This window comes from Puma concolor, chromosome C1 (genome assembly GCF_028749965.1).
Source record: "Puma concolor isolate L17-30 chromosome C1, mPumCon1.1.hap2, whole genome shotgun sequence".
In the NCBI taxonomy this organism is placed as follows: domain Eukaryota; kingdom Metazoa; phylum Chordata; class Mammalia; order Carnivora; family Felidae; genus Puma; species Puma concolor.
In genome coordinates, this window is record NC_141674.1 from 41,395,724 (window position 1) to 41,420,944 (window position 25,221).

At 36.5% G+C, this 25,221-nt stretch overlaps 1 protein-coding gene and 1 long non-coding RNA gene across 4 annotated transcripts in view; one reads left to right on the forward strand and one right to left on the reverse strand.

The window, feature by feature from the left end:
* Positions 1-25,221, reverse strand: part of EPS15 (epidermal growth factor receptor pathway substrate 15) — a 145,570-nt gene that overhangs the window by 102,241 nt on the left and 18,108 nt on the right. For all 3 annotated transcript variants that reach the window (XM_025934971.2, XM_025934969.2, XM_086716938.1), the window contains exons 2-5: positions 8,498-8,539; positions 5,392-5,481; positions 4,456-4,503; positions 1,391-1,486 (exon numbers count right to left, since the gene is read on the reverse strand). In XM_025934971.2, the coding sequence (XP_025790756.2) occupies positions 1,391-1,486; positions 4,456-4,503; positions 5,392-5,481; positions 8,498-8,539 (276 nt within the window). The remainder of the gene's footprint in view (positions 1-1,390; positions 1,487-4,455; positions 4,504-5,391; positions 5,482-8,497; positions 8,540-25,221) is intronic.
* Positions 18,793-23,641, forward strand: LOC147578012 (uncharacterized). The gene is made up of 2 exons (XR_015254696.1): positions 18,793-19,252; positions 22,745-23,641. It is a non-coding gene; the product is annotated as an uncharacterized LOC147578012 (long non-coding RNA).

Below are 25,221 nucleotides of genomic sequence, written 5' to 3' on the forward strand. Positions count from 1 at the left end.
GCAGGGGGAGGGGCAGAGAGAGAGGGAGAGAGAAAGAATCCCAAGGAAGCTCCACACACTACCAGTGCAGAACCCAATGTGGGGCTCAAACCCTTGAACCGTGAGATCATGACCTGAGCTAAAATCAAGAGCCAGACACTTAACCAACTAAGCCACCCAAGCACCCCATGAGGTGGCATTTCAAATCAGTAAGGAAAAGATTGGTTATTCAATAAACTGTATTAGGTCTATAAGCCATCGTAAAAAAACATAAATTTGAATCCATACTCACACTTTATATCAACACTAACATAAATGTGAAAAAGAAACCATAAAAAAATTAAAGCCTAATAACTCATTTACATAAAAAACAATGGCTTCTTTATGGAAAAAAATAAGCACAATGTCAAAAGACAAATGACAAACTGGAAAAGAAAAAAAATATATGTATTTTATATATTTATATATAAATAACATATGTGTGTACACACACACACACACACACACACACACACATATCCTACAGAATTCAATTAATAAAAAAGACCAAGAAACCAAGAAAAATAGGCAAAAGATTTAAACAGATATTTCTCATAAAAGTAATGTAAATGGCTCAGAAGCATGAGGAAAACTACTCAAACTCACTCCATAAAACAACACTTAACATTCCATTTGTCACCTCTCAACCAATTGATGGTATGAGTGTGAACAAGTACAACCACTATGGAAGACAAGTTTATATTATATGTGAAAATTGCACAAACGCAAGAACTTCTGAAACACTTCCAAGAATATGCACATATATATTTCTGCACAAGTAAAATTACATATATCCAAGGTTACTATTCATTGCAGCATTTTTTTAATAATAAAAGATTAGAAACAAGCTAAAAGCCTATCAATAGGAAGTTAAATCATGGTAGAGGGGAAGTGTGTGGGGAATGGGTTAAATAGGTGATGGGGACTAATAATGAGCTGTGATGAGCACCAGGTGTTGTATAGAAGTGTTGAATCACTATATTGTACACCTGAAACTAATGTTACACTGCATGTTAATTATGGTAAATAGAAGCAAGGAAATACTATACAGCTCTAAAAAACAATGAAGATCCTTTTATGTAAAGATCCCTAAAATATATTATTTAAAAAGGTATAGAATCATGTTTATTAATTGTGAGCTACAATCAATGTAAAATGAAGAAGTGAGTATTTATATTTTCTTATATATACATATAATAACTCTGGAAGGAAATACAAGAATCTAATAACAGCCCAAGCCATTAAGAAAGAAAATCAAGTAGCTGAGCGATAGGGGCTGGGGGAATTTTTTTTGATATAGCAATTTTAATTTTTAAGTCATGTGACATCTTTTTTTAATTAAATACAATTTAGATTTAAAATCATTTCTTACAAATCTTGGTGGAGGAACAGCCAGGTTCAAGCTACTCAGTGAAACCTCCAATCCATTCTGGGCACATGCCACAAGACGCAAAGCAACAAAGAATTCCTGAGAAAGAAAAGTATGAAGTTAAATGCATTATTTACCCATCCATCTATCTACACACTTACAATCTGAAAATATAAAACAATTCACAATTACTCCAAGAGTGTTATGTAATGACAAATATAATAGCACGTTTGCCTGAAACCACTTGCTTTAAAATTAAGAAGAGATCTTTGTACAAAGATGTTCCTGACACAATAAATAGCAAAAAGTGTTCATATAAATGGGAAAATACTTAAGTAAACCGTGATATACAGAGCTGAAATTATACAAAATTAATAAACATGCTTCAAAGAATATTTAATGATGTTAAAAACAATTTTTATCATTTAAGTCAGAAAAAAAAACAGTCTGAAAAAAAGCCTAGAAGAAAATAACAATTGTATGTTATCAAAAGTCACCTCTGGATTTAAGATGATAAATTGTGAAACTAGACCAATTGTTCAAGTGACTCAACCACTGCTATTCCAGGAAAGCTACAGAGAATACAGCACTACCATGCAGCAACTAAAACAATTATATTAACTGCTTGACTTCAAAATATTTATAAATATCTCCCAACAGCCCTTGGATTTTTGGCATTTGAAGCCTCAGTCCAAAATTTAATAAGTAAATGCAGAGATGCTCAGTCCAAAATTTAATAAGTAAACTGGTTTTCAGCTGTTCTGAGTTAACGTCAGATCTGGGACTAGACATAACAAAAGCCTTTACTCCAGTTATAATTACTTGCAACTTTGTACAGATGCTGTACATCAACCCTTCACCACTTCTCTCAAACCTCCTATTCTCACCTATACATTTCTTACTTAATTCCTAACTTATTGTTAGAAACTTGCAAGTTGTCTGCTTTATATAATACCTTGCCTTTACTCACAAATTTCTTGAAAAGATCTCCCCTTCCTTTTGCATTCACTCCATAAGCTTTTATGCAATCTGACTTCAACTCCCACCATTAGCTAGAGAAACTACTGCCTATGTCACAAATAACCTAGGTACCAAATACAATAGCCTCAAAACAAAACAAAACACAAAACCCCCCACCTCATCCTGCTTCTCCTTTTGGCAGTCTGGACAGTAAGAATAACTCCCAGAAATTTCCCTCCATCAACACAGCTTCATAAAGCTCTCCTAAGTTTTCCCCTGACCTTTCAAGCCTCTTCTCTTAGAGTCAATGCCTCCTCCAACTTTTAAATGCTGGTATTCTAAGTACTCTAGTATCAATTCTCTTTCCTTCTCATTCTATGAGAGATTCAATTACTCTTAGGTAATCAGGTCCATCCCATAGTATGGATGGGCTCTGAAGTGAACTAGTCCTGCATTAAATTCTAGTTCTGATACTCCAAGTTGTGAGGCCATGGGCAAGTTAAATAAAATTTTTCTGTAAAAGGAGGGACTAATACCTATCTTGCAATGTCTTATAAGGAACAAAATAAAAGCCATACTATAGGAAGAAAGCACCTACTGTCATTTTGAGCACACAGAAACTCAATAAATATTGGTTTCTTTCCTTTTTTTCATGTTAATTCGAAAATCTATTTTGGGGTGCCTGGGTGGCTCGGTTAAGCAACCAACTTCAGCTCAGGTCGTGATCTCACAGTTTGTGAGTTCAAGCCCTGCATCAGGCTCTGGGCTGACCGCCTGAAGCCTGGAGCCTCCTTCGGATTCTGTCTCCCTCTCTCTCTGCCCCTCCCCCACTCACACTCTGTCTCTGTCTTTCAAAAACTAAATTTAAAAAAAAAGAAATTTTTTTTTAAATCAATTTCTCCAATGCAAATATCAAAGTTTAACTGAAGACCCACAAATCCAGCCAACTAGATATAACAAATTCAACTCATACTCAAATTTCAAAGTCCAGGAATATCAGTGAACAATTTATTAAACTCATGAAGACAGGGACCAGATAGGTCATGTTCACCTCTGTATTTCCAAAGCCTGGCTCAAAACAGGTACTCAGCAAATATTTGCCTACTGAGTATACATCACCCCAGGTGCCCCTATATAAAGTTAGTTTTCCTATGTCTCCAATGTACCAACTGGCCCTTCTGCCCAGGGGCTCCATTGGAGACTACAATCTAGTTCTGGAATCTTAATGAAGAGACTGGATATTCTGACCCTCTCATCTAAATTCCTCACCTCTTTTCTGAGTTTGATGCTGCTTCAACTATCCCATAGAGGTAATTAACTTTGAGTAACAGTGCTCAGCCAATGTTTCAGCATGCAGCAAGCTTTGAATTCAATCCTGTAGAACTCTGAAATCCATTCACAACAAGCTAAATTTCAAAATACACTGATGGTGTCCAATACCCATTAATTTCATGTATTTCTTGTCTAGGGTTTACTTAAGGCCTGTAAACCACCTTTTGGGTTACATGCCAGAAGTAAGACCTAGACCAGAATAGTCACAAGTAAGTATACACTTTACAAGTAAGAAATTAAATATTTTGAAATCCTAACCTCCAAAGATAATGGTATTAGGAAGTAGGGCCTTTGAGAAGTGCTTAAGGCATCAGGGTGGGGCCCTCATGAATGGGATTAGTGCTATATAAAAGAGGGTCCAGAGAGATCCCTAGCCTCTTCTGTCACATAAGGATACAACAAGTCTGCAACCAGGAAGACAGACCTTACCCAACCATGGTGGCAGCCTGATCTTGTACTTCCAGCCTCCAGAACTCTGAGCAGCAAATTTCTGCTGTTTATAAGCCATCCAGTCTGTGGTATCATGTTAAAGAAGTCCAAACAGACTAAGACATTCCAGAAGAAGAATGTCACCAAATTAACACTAACGTTTGGGAATTAGTTACTTTAATGTCTACTGAATTGGAAATATTTTCATTGTTATAACACTTGCCCTTGTAAAACCCTAATGTTGGTTTAAAAAAAAAAAAATCCTAGTTTAAAATTAGAAAAAAATCCTGTTTAATTTTTATTTTGAAGCACTCAAAAATTTTTTCATATGAATCTCTGAATCTTACTTGTTTGTTCAGAATTCCTTTGCCATTTGTGTCAGCTAAATCCCAAATCTGAAATTCAGAAAAAAAAAAAAATCAATCTATTTTAAACAAAAATCATCTTAAAGATAAATTTACAACTTTATGCTCTTTGGTCATCAGATTTAAGAATCACAGAAATAAAAGTGGAAAGAAACCTTAAAGGTCATTTAGCTCAACTCTACACAAAGATACGAAGGCCCAGTGAGATACTTACTGAAGAACATTCAAGGGATCAGGGAAAGAACTGAAATCCAGGTTCTAACCTCCAAATCCAATGACTTTTTCATTAACCCAGGTTCTAACTCCAAATCTGATGCTCCTTCTACTAGAACATACTACCTTTATTTTAGATACATATTAAGACGATATTCTTCCTTATGGGCAAGTTGAAATAGTTCATGTTTATTTGTGAATAATTAAATTATTAAAAATAGTTATTTTTTAGGGCTTTGAATACTTAACAATATCATGTATAAGGATTCACCAGGAGATCTAGCCAGGAGAGGACTTTCCATCTCTTTGTGCTCTTTTCTAAGCCTCTCATCACCAACTCTATTTACCACATATTAAACACAGTTAGAGAGAGTTATAATAGAGGAAGTAGGGATAGAGCCAACTCTCTGAGTGGGTGGCAAGGTTCCCAGTCTGTACTGTTTCTCCCCACAATACCCAAATGTACTATTACTTCCTCATTTCATCCTACTAAAAAGTAATTGGTTTTCTAAATATCGAAAAACACCTTACTTTTCAAAAGGGTAAATCACTGCACCACAAATTCCCTGCATTGCATTACTGTAACTGCTTCAATGATTCAATTCTAACTTCTAAGTTTCTCAATGGTATCTAAATTTGCATCCAATTTATTTATACTACTAAATAAACAGTCATTATAATTTAGTTAAAATGAACAAATACTACCTTTCCAAGTATCAAATCTGGAAGCCCTGATCTTTTCAGGAAAACAGCAGCATCAGAAGCCAATACCCTTCCAGTATTGCCTGTATCGACCTGAAAAGATACAAACCATAAGCTGATGACAACCACAAAGACAAAATTATCATTATTTACCTGCCTTTGTCCCTGGGACTTGGGAGCTGGTTTTTTCAAAAAGGGAACAGGAATCCTTTGACTAACAAAAGCCAAGAAATACATGGAGAGCCACATGAGTAGAATCGACACATCTCGATAGCACTGGCAATTTACAGAAAGGTTTTTATTGCTCCTGTTATACAAATGAGAAAACTGAAGCTCAGAGGAAGCACAGCAAAATTAGTGGAGTCATAACATTAACATATAACTTCTGACTCCAAGTCTTCTATAGTTACCATTTAAATTCTAATAAATAGGGAGGAAAGGGCAGCATTTCCTCGAGAGGTCTTTTGACAAATGGGAATAGGTGTATATGTTATCTATTTTTTCAAACATCTTTAAATCACTAACTTCTGCTTTCATACTTACTCTTAGAAACTGCAACACTTAAAAAAAATCAAAGTAGTATCAGCTCTAAGACCAGCAGTGATTCCATAACAAACTTAAAGAAATATTTTAAAAATTATTAAGTTCCTAAAGCACATTAAGGAAACCACGTCATTTTAATTGATGGGGACTTTCCTTTTAAACAGAATAACGTCAAGAACAGAAAAATGTTCAAAAAAATGACTCTCATTTCTGTTAAGATTTCCTAAAGTAAAATTCTGTTTGTAAAAACAAAAAGTAAATGTTTAAAAAGTCATGGGAAAGGTAACATGATACAAGGATATTTGTGAGCTGTTTTTCCAGTTTAGTTAAAAGATTAAGTTTGTTGTAAACACATACAAAACATTCCAGACAGGCCAATCCTAGCAAAAGGCAAAAAAGAAATCCTTTCTTTCAAGTGCTGGAACACGGGATAAACAAGGCACTCAGCAAAAAAGAAAGAATTGCCCAATCCAAATTTGGGTTAACAAGGCAGTATAAAAAGGGTTGAGAAACCTGCCTCTAAAATTCTCCAGAACTCCTTCTTCTTTGCCTACTCCCTAACCAGGGTTGGGGGTGGTGGAAGGAAACATCTATCCCCAGCATGGCCTAAACAGAGAGGCTGTCAGAGGAAACACTGACCAAACTCTTATGAAATATTTATGTATCATATTCCAATTTTACTATCTTCCATTCATTTGGTTACTATAATAAATTAAACACAGCCATTTAGTCTCTGTCATCTACAGAAGTTTATGTTGTACTCTGATGCTTACCCAAAGGCTCTGCCATAAGCTACAGGCTAGAATCTGTGTCTTCACCAATGACAAAGACAGTCTCAGGGCCTCATATAGACTTTGGGATAAAGACTTCTGAGCTGACATCATTTAGACTAATTCTCAGAATGTACTGCTGGATGGACTAAGTCACAATTTTGCAGGACTATGCAGTCCAGAAGTAGATATGTTTCATGAAAACAGACTCCTGACCCAAGATGCAGGGAAAGAAGAATTAATTACACATGACTAAATAAACTGTTGACAAATATTTAATTATGGTTATTAATTTGGGAAACTTGGTATTATTTTTAATATTCTATTTTCTAATGATATGTGGAAATCAATCAGTAAATCAATTGCACAAAATAAGGCCTATTTGAGAATAATTCTCTTTTATTCAGAAAGAATAAGCCACTATCATGGAATAAGGACAGACTTTATGTAGAGCCAAAGTCTAGAAAGCCCTCCCAAGAAAACTGGCCTGCAACCTGGTTTATAAGGCCCCAGTCTCAGAGGTAAAGCAAGGTCACTTAGCAGGCTAGGAGCCTTAGCAGATAGGGGAAACCTTAAGATGAGATAAATTCAGGGGTGCCTGGGTGGCTCAGTCAGTTAAGCATCTGACTCTTGGTTTCGGCTCAAGTCATGATCTCACAGTTTGTGAGTTTGAGCCTCGCATCGGGCTCCACTCTGATAGCGTGGAGTCTGGTTGGGATTCTCTTTCTCCTGCTCTGTCTGTCCCTCCCCTACTTGCTCTCTCTCTCTCAAAATAAATAAATAAACTTAAAAAAAAAAAAAGATGAGATAAATTCATTCAAATTCATATTTACTATAGATGAAATATGAGGGAAAGAATTTCTAGGGTTTGGATCCTAGTCTCAAGATAGAGGAGAAATAGCAAAGGCTTTAAAAACTACAATCCAAAATTTCAAGCAGAAATTAATTCTCCAGGCTCAGAAGATGTTCAATAGTGAATGTATGGCTGCATATTTGCAAGTCACACCCAAGGAGACTTATAAAGGTTAATCAACTTGTTGTAATTATGTAAATAGGTCAAATTGTAGCCTTTTCTGATCATAATCAGGTAAGGAGATTGTTAGGAAAAGTGATCTAATATTGGATATGGGCAAATGAGATTGTCTATACCCTCAAGAGATTATCCAGTGTATGTACCCCTGATTTACTTTCTATTTACTAGCCTCTTTTACACTATGCAGGAATAGAGGTTAAATTATAGAAAACCGATAGCAATGCAATGATTCCTTTCCATAACAATAAATGAATTTTGTATTGTGGAGAATATAAATCTCTACAGTTCATATTCTCGTTTTTATATCTTACTGGTTCTCCCAGTAATTGAGGTAAATAAAATCCTTGACATATTTTCATTTTATATTTGTATGAGAGTCATAGTTTTAACTTTGTGAAAATTAAAGTTCAGTGAGTCTTAAAAACAACATAAAAGTCATTTCTATTTGGCTTATAATTAATTTGTATATTTATATCTGGATGAATACATCTAATGTTTTATGTACTTTATAATATATAGCTAACGTTATATGTTATATGGATAGAATGATATTTGAGATAGGTAAGTTAATTATCTCTTTTGTTCATTTTTCTGATAGCTTCTCAAAATCATTAAGCACTCAAAGCAGAAGGCTAAAGCACAAGAAATTGAAAACAAGACATGTCAAATGTGTTCTACTGGCTGGTAATCTGCAAATATACAATCAATAACTGAACTTACCTTTTATGTTCAATCTAGAAAAACAAAGAAACAGAAATCTTACCTGTCTGTAGTACTTTTCATACACAGGATTCCCACTTGATAACTAAAATAAATAAATAAATAAATAAATAAATAAATAAATAAATAAATAAATAAATAAATAAATGTTATTCAATAATTTATACTATTATATTTGCATTCATTTAACAGATATTTGAGACATAAAATGAATAAGATTAAAATATCCTTCATTTCAAAAAGTTTATTTTAGTTTCTCTTGTGGGGGAGGGAAAATGAATAAAGGCAGCCCTATAGATTACTAAGAATCAAGTAGAGTCAAGTAGAAAGGTGCCTGGGTGGTTCAGTCAGTTAAGCATCTGAGTTTGGCTCTGGCCATGATCTCACAGTTTGTGGGCTCTATGCTTACAGTGAGAAGCCTGCCTGGGAATCTCTCTCTCTCTCTCTCTCTCTCTCTCTACCCCCTCCCAAAACAAACTTCAAAAAGAAAAAAAAAAAAAGGAATCAAGCAGACAAAAAAATAAAACAATTTTAAAATTATTTTTGACATAAAAACTCCTTTTTCTCATGCAAAATTTTACCCAGAAACCCAAAATATAACAAATTAGGGGTGAAATACTTTGGTTAAAGACAGTTGAAAGGCTCAAACCTTTGGCATTCGCCCTCCACTCAAGTGTCCAAAGTCCCTATGAATACAACTCAAGTACCACTTCAATAAAACAATCAAATGAATACAGAAACAGATATACAAAAAGATGATGTTTACATCATCAGACCTGAAATGCTTGTAGGCAAGGAGTGCTGTTCAATTCATACCACAGTTCAAAGGGTTCCCTGGTCTGCTGATGAACAGATTTCCTATTCACATTTCAAAGGCAGCTTAGGAGTATCAGTGTCTGAAGGCTCAAGTTCACCTGTACATGATTGGGTAAGAGTGTTTTGGAACCAGGAAGGGTATCCAAGAAGGCTTCATGGAAGTGACATCAGTGCAGGAATTTGAAGAATGGGGGGGAAGGTGAGAAGGTGATTCTACACAGAGGTAAGGGCATACAATCAACAGAAAGCTCAGTTACATTTGAAAAGAACAGTAAGGAGTTGTGAATGGTGACAGGAATTGGAAGTAAGATTTTGAAATTTTGTAGAAGATAACTTAAGAAAGGATTCATATGCCATGGTAAAAGTAAAGAAAATGAGAATGGGAAAAGGGAACAGATTCAAGAGTTATTAACATAGTATTAGGTCCAGGTGATAATTTGTGAAGAGGGGAAAATAGGATGGAAAGTAGAAGGCTACTTAGGAAATAATTTTAATGGGCCCAGCAGAGGACCTGAACACTAGAAATGGCAGAAAAGAAGAATATGGTCTGAATAAACATTTGTAAGATAAATTTTCAGGACTTATTAAGTAGATGAGGGGGCAAGAGAAGTCTAGCTAGAAATACGAAAATAAACACACAAAAAAATCTTCAAGCATCAAGGTTGGGGCTATAGCCTTAATAGGATGAAAATTGGATTAAGAAATCAACATTCACTGAATGCCTACTTTGAGAACACATTATGCTAATAATCCTTGTGAGCCACATAGTATCATTCCAGTTTGCAAATAAGGAAATCTAGTGTGAGCCACATAGTATCATTCAAGTTTTCACGTGAGGAAACCTAGTATGAAGGTTAATTGTATGTGTCAATTTGGCTAGGCTAGCCCAGTTGTTTGGTCAAACATTCTTCTAGATGTTACTGTAAAGGTATTTTTTAATGTGATTAATATTTATATCAGTACACTTTGAGTACAGTAATGTGGGTGGGCCTCATCCAATCAGTTGAAGGTCTTAAGAAAAAAGACCGAAGCCTCCTGAAGAAGAAGGTATTGTCTCCAGAAAGCCATTAGATTCAGCAGCAACATCAACTCTCCCCTGCTGGCCTGCCCTACAGATTTAGGACTTGCCAGCATCCACAACTGCATAAGCCAATTCCATAAAATTAGTCAATCATTCAATGTATGTGAATGTGTGTGTGTCTATCCTGTTGGTCCTGTTCCTCTGGAGAACCCTAATATACCTAGTCTCAGAAAGATTATTTGTCCAAGCTTTTATTTACTTTTTTTAAGTAGGCCTCACATGCCCAATGTGGAGTCCAAGGTGGGGCTTGAACTCACCACGCTGAGATCAAGACCTGAGCTGAGATGAAGAGTGGGATACTGGGGTGCCTGGGTGGCTTAGTTTGTTAAGCGTCCACTTCGGCTTAGGTCATGATCTCACAGCTCATGAGTTCGAGCCCTGTGTAGGGCTCTGTGCTGACAGCTTGGAGCCTGGAGCCTAATTCAGATTCTGTGTCTCCCTCTCTCTGTGCCCCTCCCCTGCTCGTGCTCTGTCTCTCTCTCTCAAAAATAAACATTAAAAAAAGAGAGAGAGAGAGAGTTGGACGCTTAACCAACTGAGCAATCCAGGCGCCCCAACTTGTCCAAGGTTTTAAACGGCAGAGCCCAGACTTAAACACAGGTCTATCTCACTCAAAGCTCCATGCTCTTTCACAGTATCATGCTCCTTTCCATATGTCCTGGTTTGCTCAGGACAGTCTTGATTTACAATCTGTTGTCCCAGCATCCCATCCAGTTTACCATTTGTCTCAGATTTTGCATTTTCTTAAATGAACTATTATTATTAGTGGCAGTATTAAAATAAAACAAGATGAGGGGCACCTGGGTGGCTCAGTCAGTTAAGCCTCCAACTTCAGCTCAGGTCATGATCTTGCAGTTTGTGAGTTTGAGCCCCGCATCAGGCTCCATGCTCACAGTGCAAAGACTGCTTGGGATTCTCTCTCCCTCTCTCTCTGTCCCTCCCCGACTCGTGCTATCTCTGTTTCTTTCAAAATAAATAAACTTAAAAAAATAAAATAAAAACGGGGCGCCTGGGTGGCGCAGTCGGTTAAGCGTCCGACTTCAGCCAGGTCACGATCTCGCGGTCCGTGAGTTCGAGCCCCGCATCAGGCTCTGGGCTGATGGCTCAGAGCCTGGAGCCTGTTTCCGATTCTGTGTCTCCCTCTCTCTCTGCCCCTCCCCCGTTCATGCTCTGTCTCTCTCTGTCCCAAAAATAAATAAACGTTGAAAAAAAAATTTTTTTTAAAAATAAAAACAAACAAAAAAATAAACCAAGATGGATTTAGTACACCTCTACTGTATACATCTAACTTCTGGCCAAGCTATCAACTAACTAGTAGAGGGTAAGTGCTTTATCCACTTCTTCAAATGATGAAATCTGTAAGAGGACTAGTGATAATTCCATCTTTCTTTTCCCAATTCTTCGCAGATACAGTATCACTACCATCTTCTTTTCAAGAAACAGCATGCAGAAGACTCACTGAAAAGTATCCTCAGACACAAGCAACCTTAGAGGTTGCTAACTCCTTACACCCTTGTGGGATAGTGGAAGTAGTATTTGACACTGGTACTCCTGATGGCTATTTGGTATGCCAGTCACTGCACTGACACGTACAAAGACCTGCAACATGCCCCAGGCCACCCACCAGCTGGCTAAGTCAGTGGGAAAGTACAGGCTATGGACAAATGAAGTATATGCAAGGAGTCAACAATAGTCTGAATTTTATTATTTACTGTATGGTATATAACTCTAGAACTACTTATTTTGTTGTTTGGCAATTGTTTTTTTATTATCCAAGAAGCCCTTTCAGAAACAATGAACTAAAAAGAAGAAATTGTATGTTTAATACAAAATTAAATACTCAGTTTTCATTTCTCTGAAAAATGGATAGATAGGTAATTTGCATAAAATTTTTGAAGCTACTGCTATTTATTATGGAGCTCTAGTGACATCACTGTTAATGAGTTGGCTACAACTGTCCAAATTTACAAATGTTTTCATATATCCACGGTTAAAATTTTAAGGATAAAAATGGTATTAGACACAAAAAAACAAAAAAAACTTATGTATACTCTCCTTGCAACCTGTCATGTGATTTTAAAGACTGGAATCATTGGAAAACTGACTTCATAAATGCAACCTAAGTGTTTCAGTACTGAATCTTTTTGAAAACAAGTCCTCTAGAAATTGGTTGTACATTGCTCAAAATCAATTGAGAATCTTTAATCAAAAGTTGAAGTTCAATGAATAAAGTTCCAAAAACACTTCAGCTTTTGAAGCTTTTAGCAAATATCAATTATTATAAACCAAATCTGCCAAGACACTGAAACATACTCCTCAAAAACAAGGCAAGAACTAAACAAATTAAATGATGAGGGTTCAAAGAGTATGTAAGATTTAATTCTGAAATTCTATAATTATACTTTGTATTGAATTACAGGAGTTCCATCAAAAGATTCCTGCTATTTTTAACTGGATACATTTATAGTCTGTACTGGAATAAAATGAAATTATAGAAAGCCTACAATTTTGCACTAAATTTAGTGAAACATAAAATAATCATAAAGAGGGACAACTTCTATGACAAGATTTGTCTTATAAAAATATTTGTCAAAGAGAGTACCTTAATAGAGGCCTGTAACACCTCCTGTAAAAATATTGGGGCTAACAAATTCATAATTTTCAATAAGAAAAAAATGAGAATTAAGAATATACTTCATTTAGCAATTTTTTTCCCTGAACTAACCAGGTACATCACAACAAATAGAGTACATTAGCAATTAATATTACTGGTTACAGAGAATAAACTGTGAAGATTAACTACAGCAGACAATTTTATGAATAAATTTAAACTAGTTAAACTGCACTGGAAAATAATTACATTCTTCAGAAAGTATTAGTGACACAATATTAGAGACACTTATGGCTAAGAAATGATTAAAAAAATACCAAAAAAAATTCTATTTGTGTTTTTTAATATTGACAATGTAAAACCTTAATTTTGTTATAACAAAGAACAAATGTACTTTAGTACATTTTGTTTTTGAAAATTGTCTCTGACTAGAACTCCTTTACTAATCTACCAATGTAATGAAATCATTTTGATGGCCAAAAAAAAATTAAGTATTTCAAAAAACTTACAGAATTCTAAATATTTATAAATGTCCCTTTCATTCTCAAAAATGTCCAGGTTGAATGAAAAATTGTATACTCACCCTACTTACAAGAGTAAAAAGTAAAAAGACAAGAGTAAAAACACTTTTCCAGAGGAAGCAAATGAAATACATTCCATCAATAATGAAGAGTTAATTTTTAAAGATAGTTCAGTTGAATTTTTAGTACCCAGAAAAAAAAATCTCATATACAGAAATTCTGAGCTCCAAACTATACCTTATTAATCATCATGTTACAGACATCACATTGGTTACTACATAAACACTTTCTGAGAAGGCATTAGCTCACTAAAGTGTTGTAAAGTACACCCTGTGCTGATTAGTATACTAATACGATACAGCTAAATGAGAATGGAAAAAGCCATCCAAATTGCCAATTCACTCATCAAGCAAGAAGACCAATGAGCATTTTTGTTATGTCTCAGTAAAAAAAAAAAATTTTTTTTGTTGAAATATGATCATCTTAGATCAAAAAGAATTCACACATACACAACACACACAATGAATGCAGACAGAAAAAAATTTGAAAGGCAGAGCTAAAATGGTAATAGTGATGGGACGCCTGGGTGGCTCAGTGTCCGACTTCAGCTCAGGCCAATGTTCTCACGGTCCATGAGTGCGAGCCCCGCGTCGGGCTCTGTGCTGACAGCTCAGACCCTGGAGCCTGCTTCAAATTCTGTGTCTCCCTCCCTCTCTGACCCTCCCCCGTTCATGCTCTGTCTCTGTCTCAAAAATAAATAAACATTAAAAAATAAATTAAAAAATTAAAAAAATGGTAATAGTGAGTATCTCTGAAAAATGGGATCATAAATTATTTTTACATTCATCTTTGTACTACTGTGTATTCTCTGAAAACATTTTTTATAATAAGCACATCCTACTTTTATAAGTAAAACAAAAAAGCCATTTTCAATATGAGGAAAAACATAAAACTCCAAAATTCTGAAATCAGTATTCAAAATTGCATATGGGGGGTGCCTGGGTGGCTCAGGTGGTTTGAGCATCTGACTCTTGATTTCGGCTGAGGTCATGATCCCAGGGTCATGGGACTGAACCCCACATCAAGCTCTGTGCTGAGCATGGAGCCTATTTGGGTATGAATTTTTAGCATCTAAATTAATTTCTAAAGGAAAACTTTTAAACTACAGTTGTCAAGACAAAAATCTGATCTTTTAAAATTCTAACATTATTTAAAAGCAATTATTTATTAATTAGCTATATAATAAACTCTTATCAGTTGCCACAAAGTAAAATATTCATAAATGAAAGAATTCCTTCTCAAGAGTCAGTAGCTATTTATTACTACTCTGAAAAAATGTTAAGTGCTTATAATAGATGTTAGAAAGTAAATACAGTTTTGTAAAAAAAATACTCAAGTTTTGGTATCAGATAGGCCTAGATTCAAAGTGCATTCCATTACTTTTTAGATGATCTTGAACAATTTACTTCACCTTTTTAAAAAGCCTGTCTCCTTATCTATAAAGTGCTAATAATGTCTATTTTTCATCGGTCTTATATGAATTAAATTAATTGAAATAAAAAGAGATGATTACTTGTTTCCTAATATCCTTTCTTCTTTTTTTAGCAACAGCATCCCTAAGTTTTTTTTTTTCAATATATGAAATTTATTATCAAATTGGTTTCCATACAACACCCAGTGCTCATCCCAAAAGGTGCCCTCTTCAATACCCATCACCCACCCTCCCTCCCTCCCACCCCCCCATCAACCCTCAGTTTGTTCTCAGTTTTTAAGAGTCTCTTATGCTTTGGCTCTCTCCCACTCTAACCTCTTTTTTTTTTCTTCTCCTTCCCCTCCCCCATGGGTTTCTGTTAAGTTTCTCAGGATCCACATAAGAGTGAACACATATGGTATCTGTCTTTCTCTGTATGGCTTATTTCACTTAGCATAACACTCTCCAGTTCCATCCATGTTGCTACAAAGGGCCATATTTCATTCTTTCTCATTGCCACGCAGTACTCCATTGTGTATATAAACCACAATTTCTTTATCCATTCATCAGTTGATGGACATTTAGGCTCTTTCCATAATTTGGCTATTGTTGAGAGTGTTGCTATAAACATTGGGGTACAAGTGCCCCTATGCATCAGTACTCCTGTATGCCTTGGGTAAATTCCTAGCAGTGCTATTGCAGGGTCATAGGGTAGGTCTATTTTTAATTTTTTGAGGAACCTCCACACTGTTTTCCAGAGTGGCTACACCAATTTGCATTCCCACCAACAGTGCAAGAGGGTTCCCGTTTCTCCACATCCTCTCCAGCATCTATAGTCTCACAGCATCCCTAAGCTTTATCTGGCCATATGGACACCTAGCTAAAGCTACATTTCCCAGCCTCTCTTACAATCCCAATTCTCCCAATGGAATGAGGATGTAAATAATGTGTCCAACTCCAGGTTATGTACCTACAGGGAAGGAGAATGCTTTCTACCTCCTAGTCCTTCTTCTAGCTGGCCAGAATGAAGATATGGTAGCAGAATATGGAACAGCGGTCCAGACTGAGATGGAAAACATGGCTGAGAATAAAAGAATGATAAGAGAAAAAGGGCGTAGATCCCTGACACTATCATGAAGATGCCGTATCAGCCCTATACCATTTACTCCACCTGGACAGTTACTTGAGGAAGATAAACTCTCTTGTTTAAGCACTATGATTTTGGCTTGAACCAACACCCTTAACTAATGCAACAACAAAAAAAAAAAGATCTATTTTTATTAAGAAAAAAATCATTTAAAGTATAGTAAACTTTAGTAAGAAAAAAATTATTAAAAAAAGCATAGCATACTATACTAAGGCAGGTTGCATTATAATTCTCAATCATTTATTCTCCTCTTATAAAAGTATTAACATCCCTGCCTGCTGCCGTGTGACTTGTAGTGCCTCTCTATGGCAAGAACAGCCCTACTGCTGGCTTGGCCATTTGACTTACTTTGGCCAGTGAAATAGGAGAAACTTCCAGTTCCAAGTTAGAAGCCTTAAGAACTATTGTGTGTTTTCACCAACTCTTGCTCTTTTCTCTCTACCAAGAGAACCATACATCACAAATAGGGGGTGCTCTTTCACTCTGGATCCTAAAATGAAAAAGAATCGTAGTGTAGAACCATAGATGATTACTAGGAGAACCTATAACATGAGCAATAATTAAATTTTGCCATTGTAAGCTACTGATGTTTTTGGTTATTTCTTCCTCAAAATAATTTTTCAAAAGTTAACATATAGATAATCTAACACCAAAGTATACCAGGTAGTAAAAGAAGAAGGAAGAAGGAAGAAGGAAGAAGGAGAAGGAGGAGGAGGAGGAGGAGGAGGAGGAGGAGGACCTGATTACTAGGGAAAACCATAGGTTAGTAAATAAATATCAAGAATTGCTTCATATGGAATTTTTAGTTTCATCTCTGGGGGGTTATATGGGAGGTAGATGCTACATCATAGGACTTTTGAGAGACTGATTCTATAATACACAAAATGAACTGAAACTTTAAATAGTGTTAGGCTTATTATAAATGGTTATAGTACAATGTGGGGAAAAAAAGTAAAAACAGAGAAAGGACCTCTAAAACATAATTTTTATCTTTTTTCCATTAATCACAAGTTCACACAATAAAGAATAACCAGTGAATAAATTAATAAAATGAAGAGGGGAATGGGTATAAACATAAAGGAGTAACATAAAAACCTTTGTGATGGAACAGTTCTTTATCTTAATTACTTACTGTTAGTTACATGAATCCACACATGATAAAACTGCATATGCATAGTCCATCAACTGATGAATGGATAAAGAAATTGTGATTTATATACACAATGGAGTACTACGTGGCAATGAGAAAGAATGAAATATGGCCTTTTGTAGCAACGTGGATGGAACTGGAGAGTGTTATGCTAAGTGAAATAAGTCATAGAGACAAAGACAGATGCCATATGTTTTCACTCTTATGTGGATCCTGAGAAACTTAACAGAAGACCATGGGGGAGGGGCGCCTGGGTGGCGCAGTTGGTTAAGCGTCCGACTTCAGCCAGGTCACGATCTCGCGGTCCGTGAGTTCGAGCCCCGCGTCAGGCTCTGGGCTGATGGCTCAGAGCCTGGAGCCTGTTTCCGATTCTGTGTCTCCCTCTCTCTCTGCCCCTCCCCCGTTCATGCTCTGTCTCTCTCTGTCCCAAAAATAAATAAACGTTGAAAAAAAAAAAAAATTAAAAAAAAAAAAAGAAGACCATGGGGGAAGGGAAGGAAAAAAAAAAAAAAAGGTTAGAGAGGGAGGGAGCCAAAACATAAGAGACTCTTACAAACTGAGAACAAAGTGAGCGTTGATGGGGAGTGGGAGGGAGGGGTGGGTGGGTGATGGGTATTGAGGAGGGCACCTGTTGGAATGAGCACTGGGTGTTGTATGGAAACCAATTTGACAATAAACTTCATATTTAAAAAAAACTGCATATACATAGAACTACATACATACAAACATGCACAAAAATATCTATAAAACCAGGGCACCTGGCTCAGTCAGTAAAGCGTCCAACTTGGGCTCAGGTCATGATCTCGTGGTTTATGGGTTCAAGCCCCACATCAGGCTCTGTGCTGACAGCTCAAAGCCTGGAACCTGCTTCAGATTCTGTATCTCCCCCTCTCTCACCCCCTCCCATGCTCATGTTCTTTCTCTCAATAATAAACGTTAATTTTTTTTTTAAATAATAAAAAAAAACTATAAAACCAATGACATTGGAATAAAGCCTGTGAATTGTGCCACGGTCAATTTCCTAGTTTTGCTATTGTACCATAGTTATATGAAGTATGGCAATTAGGGACAACTGGGTAAAGGGTATATGGGACCTCTCTGTAGTACTTTTTTGCAACTTCCCATGATAAGGTGGTGTTGAAGACCACTGTGAAATAGAGAGGTGAAAATCCAGACAGAGAGCCTGTCTGTAAAGGCAAACAGATACAAAAATCTGGATAACAAAAAGGAGACAATGGAATAGTTTTTATTTTTCCAGAAAAACCACCCAAAATCTTTTTTGTTTTGCTCTCTAAAAATTTAAGAAAATGAGTAACAACTCATTACTAGTAGACATAAAAGGTAATTGTTATATAATGCCACAATTTTCTGGGTAATTTGCCATACAAGTATTTTTAACATATTAACACACAAAAATTCAGCTACTTAGAATATAGCTATCTAATACTTCATTTTCAAGAGAACGGAAGAACCAGAAGGGGGAACTAGCCCTAACATTCTTTTAACTATTCCATCACAATCACAACCACCAACTTCTTTAATGTTGGAACAGCAACTCCAAAGGCCAAAGTAACAAATGAATACAACCAGAAGAGCCTATGCATTTATACACATTTATTTACTCAGTATGAATGGCTTTCAAGTTTGGAAACTAAAACCTTCTGACAGACTTGTAATGTCTAAAACAGACTTGTATATTTCACAATACAAAGGAAAACAGGATAAAGACAAGAATGAAAAAATAAAAGGGAGCAATGGTGATCAACAGCAATCCAAACTGACAAAGGAAACAGTAATCTGAAGCTGTCTGAAGAGTCCAGAGAACGTCAATAAAAATGAAACTTTAGAAAGGAAAACAACCCTGAAACTGAGTACAGGTGGAGAAAAGCAAGTCATGTGAGCAGTCCTCACCTTTAAAGCCAGTGAGAAGGTGCTCAAAGAGACACAAGCAGCCATCTGAGCAGTTCCCTTAGAGAATCCACAGTATCAACCCTCAGCTCTGTGAGTCACAACTCATTTAATAATTTAACAAACATGTACTGGATGCCTTCTAGGGATACAGCAATAGGTTTATATGTCTGGGGTTACAAAAATCATACATGGCTCCTGCCCTCAAAACAGCTTACACTATAATAAAAGTTTCAGTGTTCCATTCTGCAAATGTGCTAACATCTCATGTTAGTCCCATAACAAACCATTATAAATTGGTAACATAACAGTAGTACTATAAGACTAGTATTGCAAAGAAAACTTTGAAAACCTAGACCTAAGAATATATTTGCTTTGGAGATGATCAGAACCAAAAGGTACTTTAAGTAGAGAAAAGGATTTCAAAAGATGACATACCTGTATGCTACTGAAAAACAATAGGCGTAAACAGAACGTAGCAGCAACTCAGACCAATAATGAACTAGTATTATTAAATCCAGTTCAATCTGACCAAAAATCTAAGTGGCAGAGTGACAATGAATAGAAAGAGTAGCTTTGGTCTCTCACCAGAAGATAGTTAAGTCCTACACATGCCAGTATAGTTACCCCAGAATAAAGAGAAGTCACTGGGAGAAGCATTATCTTTAAGCAGGAATAATATATGAATTTATAAACATTCAAATAAGGAAGAAATGAAACAAAATAACTATCTCCTGCATTTGTATAGCACTTTACCTTTTTTTTTTTTTACCAAGGACATTCACAACCTCACCTCAGGCCCTTTTTCTACACTAACCCAGATGATCACATCAAGTCCCACGATATCAATACCACGCTTATACTGATGACTATCAAATGGGTATCTTTAGTTCAAACCCCTTCTCTGAACTCCAAATTTACATAAACCATCTACTTTACATCTCCACTTGGGTATCTCCCAAACATCTGAAAGACTTGTATTTTTTTTTTCTCCAAAAACCCATTCCTATCCCCGGCACAAACCATCTAGATGCACAAGCCAAATACCTGAGTCTACCTGTCCCTCACTGTCTGTTTTCAATCCATCAGCAAGTCCTATCAACTCTAATTCCAAGATATACATTGAACTCATCCAACTCTCTCACATCTCAGTCCATATCTTGTCTTTACTACTACTACTACAAACTTTTTTTTAAAGTTTATTTATTTTTGAGAGAGAGAGCGGGGGAGCATCGGAGAGAGAGGGGGACAGAGGATCCGAAGCAGACTCCGCAATGACAGCAGAGAGCCCAATGCGGGGCTCAATCACGAACAGTGAGATCATGACCTGACCCAAAGTTGGACACTCAACCGACTGAGCCACCCAGGCACCCCTGTAACAAACTTTTATCCACCCTCTCAGCCTTTATTCTTGCCTCTCCATACAGAGTATACAGTGGTCATATAAAAATATAAATCAGGACATAATGTTACCCTGTTTAAACCCCTCAATGGCTTCTTATTTGACAAAAAAAATAAAATCCAAACTCTTTGCCATGGCTTGGAATTGCTGCCAGTCTCTGCTCACGTCTCCAGCCTAATTTAGGGCCACTAACTCCACTCTGATATTTCAATTCTTCTAAAAGTACAAATTCTGTCTTAATTCACAGCTTTTGCATGCATCATTCTCTCTTCCTGAAAAGCATAGTTGGTATCTTCATTTACTTAGCTTAAATGTTACCCACTCTAAGATTTTTTTGGATCATCATAAAGTAGGTGCTCTTCTCTTTTATTTTCTTCCTTAGCTTTGCTTGTTTCCTTCAGAGACCTTAATACAACTTGTTTTAATTTTGTCTGTGGTTTTTTTTTGTGTGGGTGGCCCTCACTATAAGATGAGCTCCATGACAGCAGAAGCCCATGCCTATCTTGTTCATCATATCCCCGATACCTAGCATGGTACCTACTTACAGAAGCACTCAATAAATACTAGTTGAATGAATGATTATTAATGAAATTCCTTCTTGCAGTAAATTCCCAAATACTGCTGGGAGTATAAATTCATTTATTCAAAATTTATTGACAACCTACTACTTACCAAAGACTGAGCTAGGCACAGTGATACACAGTCCCTTCTCTCAGAGAGTTTACTGTCTACGGTAGAGAAAGAAAAGGGTAAACAAGACATTTTTTCCTCAACCTCTTCTGAGAATGTTCCCTTCACCACCTAACATGAAATAATACTTGGTCCTTTCCTAAAGAAAAAGCTAGACACATCTTTTCTCCGAATGTTACTTTCAACCCCCTCTTTTAAATGAAACTCAACCTCTCACCTCCCTCTCAAACGGTCCATTTTTTATAACTGTCCTACCTCAGGGTCCAGAAATGGGATTAAAATGCTCTTTGATCATTTCTGCAGCCTGTCGACATTATACTACTCAACTTTTTGTTTCAAAAACAAAACAAAATAGAGGCACCTGGGTGGCTCAGTTAAGCATATGACTTCAACTCAGCTCATGATCTCACAGGCCATGCGTGAGTTTGAACCTCACGTTGAGCTCTGTGCTGACAGCTCAGAGCCTGGAGCCTGGTTTGGATTCTGTGTCTCCCTCTCTCTGCTCCTCCCCCACTGGTTCTCTCTCTCTCTCTCTCAAAAATCAATAAAACATTTAAAAAATACATTAAAAACAGGAGCACCTGGGTGGCTCAGTAAGTTAAAAACCCACTTCGGCTCCGGTCATGATCTTGCGATTTGTGGGTTCGAGCCCTGTGTCAGGCTCTGTGCTGACAGCTCAGAACCTGGAGCCTGGAGCCTGCTTCGGATTCTGTGTCTCCCTCTCTCTCTCTGCCCCTCCACCTCTCACACTCTGTCTCTCTCTCTCTCAAAAATAAAAATGTACATTAAAAAACTTAAAAAAAAATAACTTAAAAACAAAATAAAGCTCTACTTTTTTTTCTATTTTATTTTATGTTTTTAAGTTTTTACTTAAATTCTAGTTAGTTAAAAAGCTCTACTCTTTTGAACCTCTTACCTTTCAACAAAATTACTCTCTCCTCTTCCTTAACACTGGTATCTTTTAACCTGGTCTCTCTACCCCACGTAAGGCTTTGGCACCTGACTCATTGTCTTCCTCTTTAAACCTCATCAATGGATTATTTCACCATTGACTTAACCCATCCAACAACCTGGCTTCTTACTTCCCAGACCTCTTAACTCCAATGGTCTCTCCAAAACACAGAGTTATACATATATGTTATGGCCCAGTCACTCTCTTACTCCCATGGTAATAGCCTTCCCAGCCTTTCTACCTTTACCTGCACACACTTTTCCTCCTAAATCATTACTTTGAGTACCTTGTTCTCCAAACATAACCTCTTCTTTCAAGTTATCATCTTTTGCCTCTATAACACGGACCCTTTCACTTGGACTCTAAACCATCAGACCCCTTCTTTGTTGTACTTTCCCCCTCATTCAGTTTAGATACGGTGTATCATTTTGATAATATTCTTGCTAATATCTTGAATTCTCTTGCTCCTCTTGTCTTTTGGTCACACCAACATAGCAAAATCCCAAACCCTGATGAATTCAACTACCCCCTTTTCTTTGAGGTTGCAGCTGAGAAAGTCACTCAACAGGACAGACTGGAATTCATGATAACTACATCGGTTTTCTAGAGCTGCCATAAAAAAGTACCACAAACTGAGTGGCTAAGGACAACATTAATTTACTGACCATCTGGAAGCCAGAAGTCCAAAATCAAGGTGTTGGCAGTGCCAATCTCCCTCTGAAGGCACTAGGAAAGGACCTGTTCCAGGTCCCTAATTTTGGTAGTTTTGTGGCTTATGGCAACATAACTCCAATCTTATGGCATTCTTCCTGTGTGTATGCCTGTGCCCAAATTTCTGCTTTTGATGAAGACATCAGTTATATTGGATTAGTTGCCCATCCTACTCCAGTATGACCTCATCTCAACTAATTACATCTATAATGACTCTAATTCCAGGTAAAGTCACATTCTAGGATTTCAACCTATGAATTTGAGTGAGGAGAGACACAATTCAACACATAACAACCAGTAATCTCAATTCTTTCTGACAAACCTACTCTTCAACCCATTCTCTACAGCAACTATTTTGGGAACAAATGTGAACTTTAGTCAATCCAATCAGACAAAATCTCAGTTCTTTCATGGGAACTATCATAGAAGAGATTCTCTCTTCCACTGCACTAGGAGTTACAAAGACCACATGCCTGCAGCTTTACAAACATCTTAGTGCTACCATGGGAAAACCTGTCTGAGACTGGAGCCAAGATATGAAGGAAAAACTGAAAAGTGACATCACTGAGACCCTAACACATCTGAAGACAGCTCTACTCCCAGGCCTATCAACTACATAAACTAACATATTCCCTTTCCATTTAAGAACTGGCGTTTCCTATCACTTGCGTAAAAGGGTTCTGATGTAAGAACAGATAAAACTGGCTAATAAAGTAAACTTTATATACTTCTTGACTGGTTTTCAGAATAACACAGATCGAAGAATAAAAGTTTATTCTTTACTATTTCAATTATTTTCATACTATAGACCTAACATTTTTAAAAAATCCACACAGGGGTGCCTGGGTGGCTCAGTCAGTTAAGTGTCAGACTCCTGATTGCAGCTCAGGTCATGATCTTACAGGTTTGTGAGTTCAAGCCCCCACTTCACACTGACACTACAGAGTCCACTTGGGATTCTCCCTCTCTCTCTGCCCCTCCCCCACTCAGGTTCCCTCTTTCAAAAATGATAAAATAAACTTTAAAAAATCCACATAATCTTACTTCGTTTGTCTCAAGTATAATTTAGAATAAACACCATTTCTTAAATAAGCTTCTTAAAGTAAACTAAGAAAACATGCATGTTTACATGTTTATTAATTGTTTATTTCAAAAACAGCAAAGAACTTGTTAAAAAGAATTTTCATTATTATGACAACTTACAAAATGGGAGAGAGGGTAAACCCTCACAGTGTATCACTGACACCCAACTCTGTAGGATGATTAATAGCCTGAACTAATAGGTTTGATTGGTAAAAGTTGGCCTGTACTAATAGAAGGCAAACATGCTTAAATTTAATACAGATAAATGAAGATTAGCTTATTCAATAGCTTTGCACAAATAAAATTAAAAATTCACAATTAATGGGGTACCAGAGACCCAAAAGAATCAGCAATGAAATGTTGTTTTTCTTTTTTTAATTTTTTTAATGTTTTTACTTATTTTTGAGAGAGAGAGACACACACACACACACACAGAGCATGAGCGGGGGAGGGATAGAGAGGGAGACACAAAATTCGAAGCAGGCTCCAGGCTCTGAGCTGTCAGCACAGAAGCCAACACAGGGCTCGAACTCATGAGCTGTGAGATCATGACCTGAGCTGAAGTCGGACGCTTAAACGACTGAGCCACCCAGGTGCCCCCATCAGAATAAATTTTTTTTAAATCATGTCATCTACAGAGATAATTTTATTTTTTTCCTTTCTAATTTGGAGGACTTTTATTTCTTTTTCTTGCCTAATTTCTCTACCTATAATTTCCAGTACTATGTTGAATGGAAGTGTTTCTTGCTAATCTTGAGTCATGCTCATCTTGCTCCTCATCTTAAAAAAGCTTTCAGTCTTTCAACACTTAGTATGATGCTAGCTGTGGGTTTTTATATATGGCTTTTATCATGTTGAGGAAGTTCCCTTCTATTGCTAGTTCACTGAGTATTTTCATCATGAAAGGGTGTTGAATTGTCAAATGCTTTTTCTGCATTAATTGAGATGATCATGTGGGGTTTTTTCCCCCTTCATTCTATTAACGTGGTATATTACATTGATTGATTTTCATATGATGAACCATCCTTGTGTTTCATTGTCTTTTCCTGGAAATATATCCACAAACCAGGAAATAAAAAGCATCCTTTTAGAGCCAAATGACTAAACTTTGACCGGAAAAATACTGTCAACTCATCTGTACTGTAATGTGAAAAGATCTGTTGCTTTTCAATCCCTAGTTTAGTAAAATACTAGCAGGATGTTAGTCAGTCACACACAGTCCAC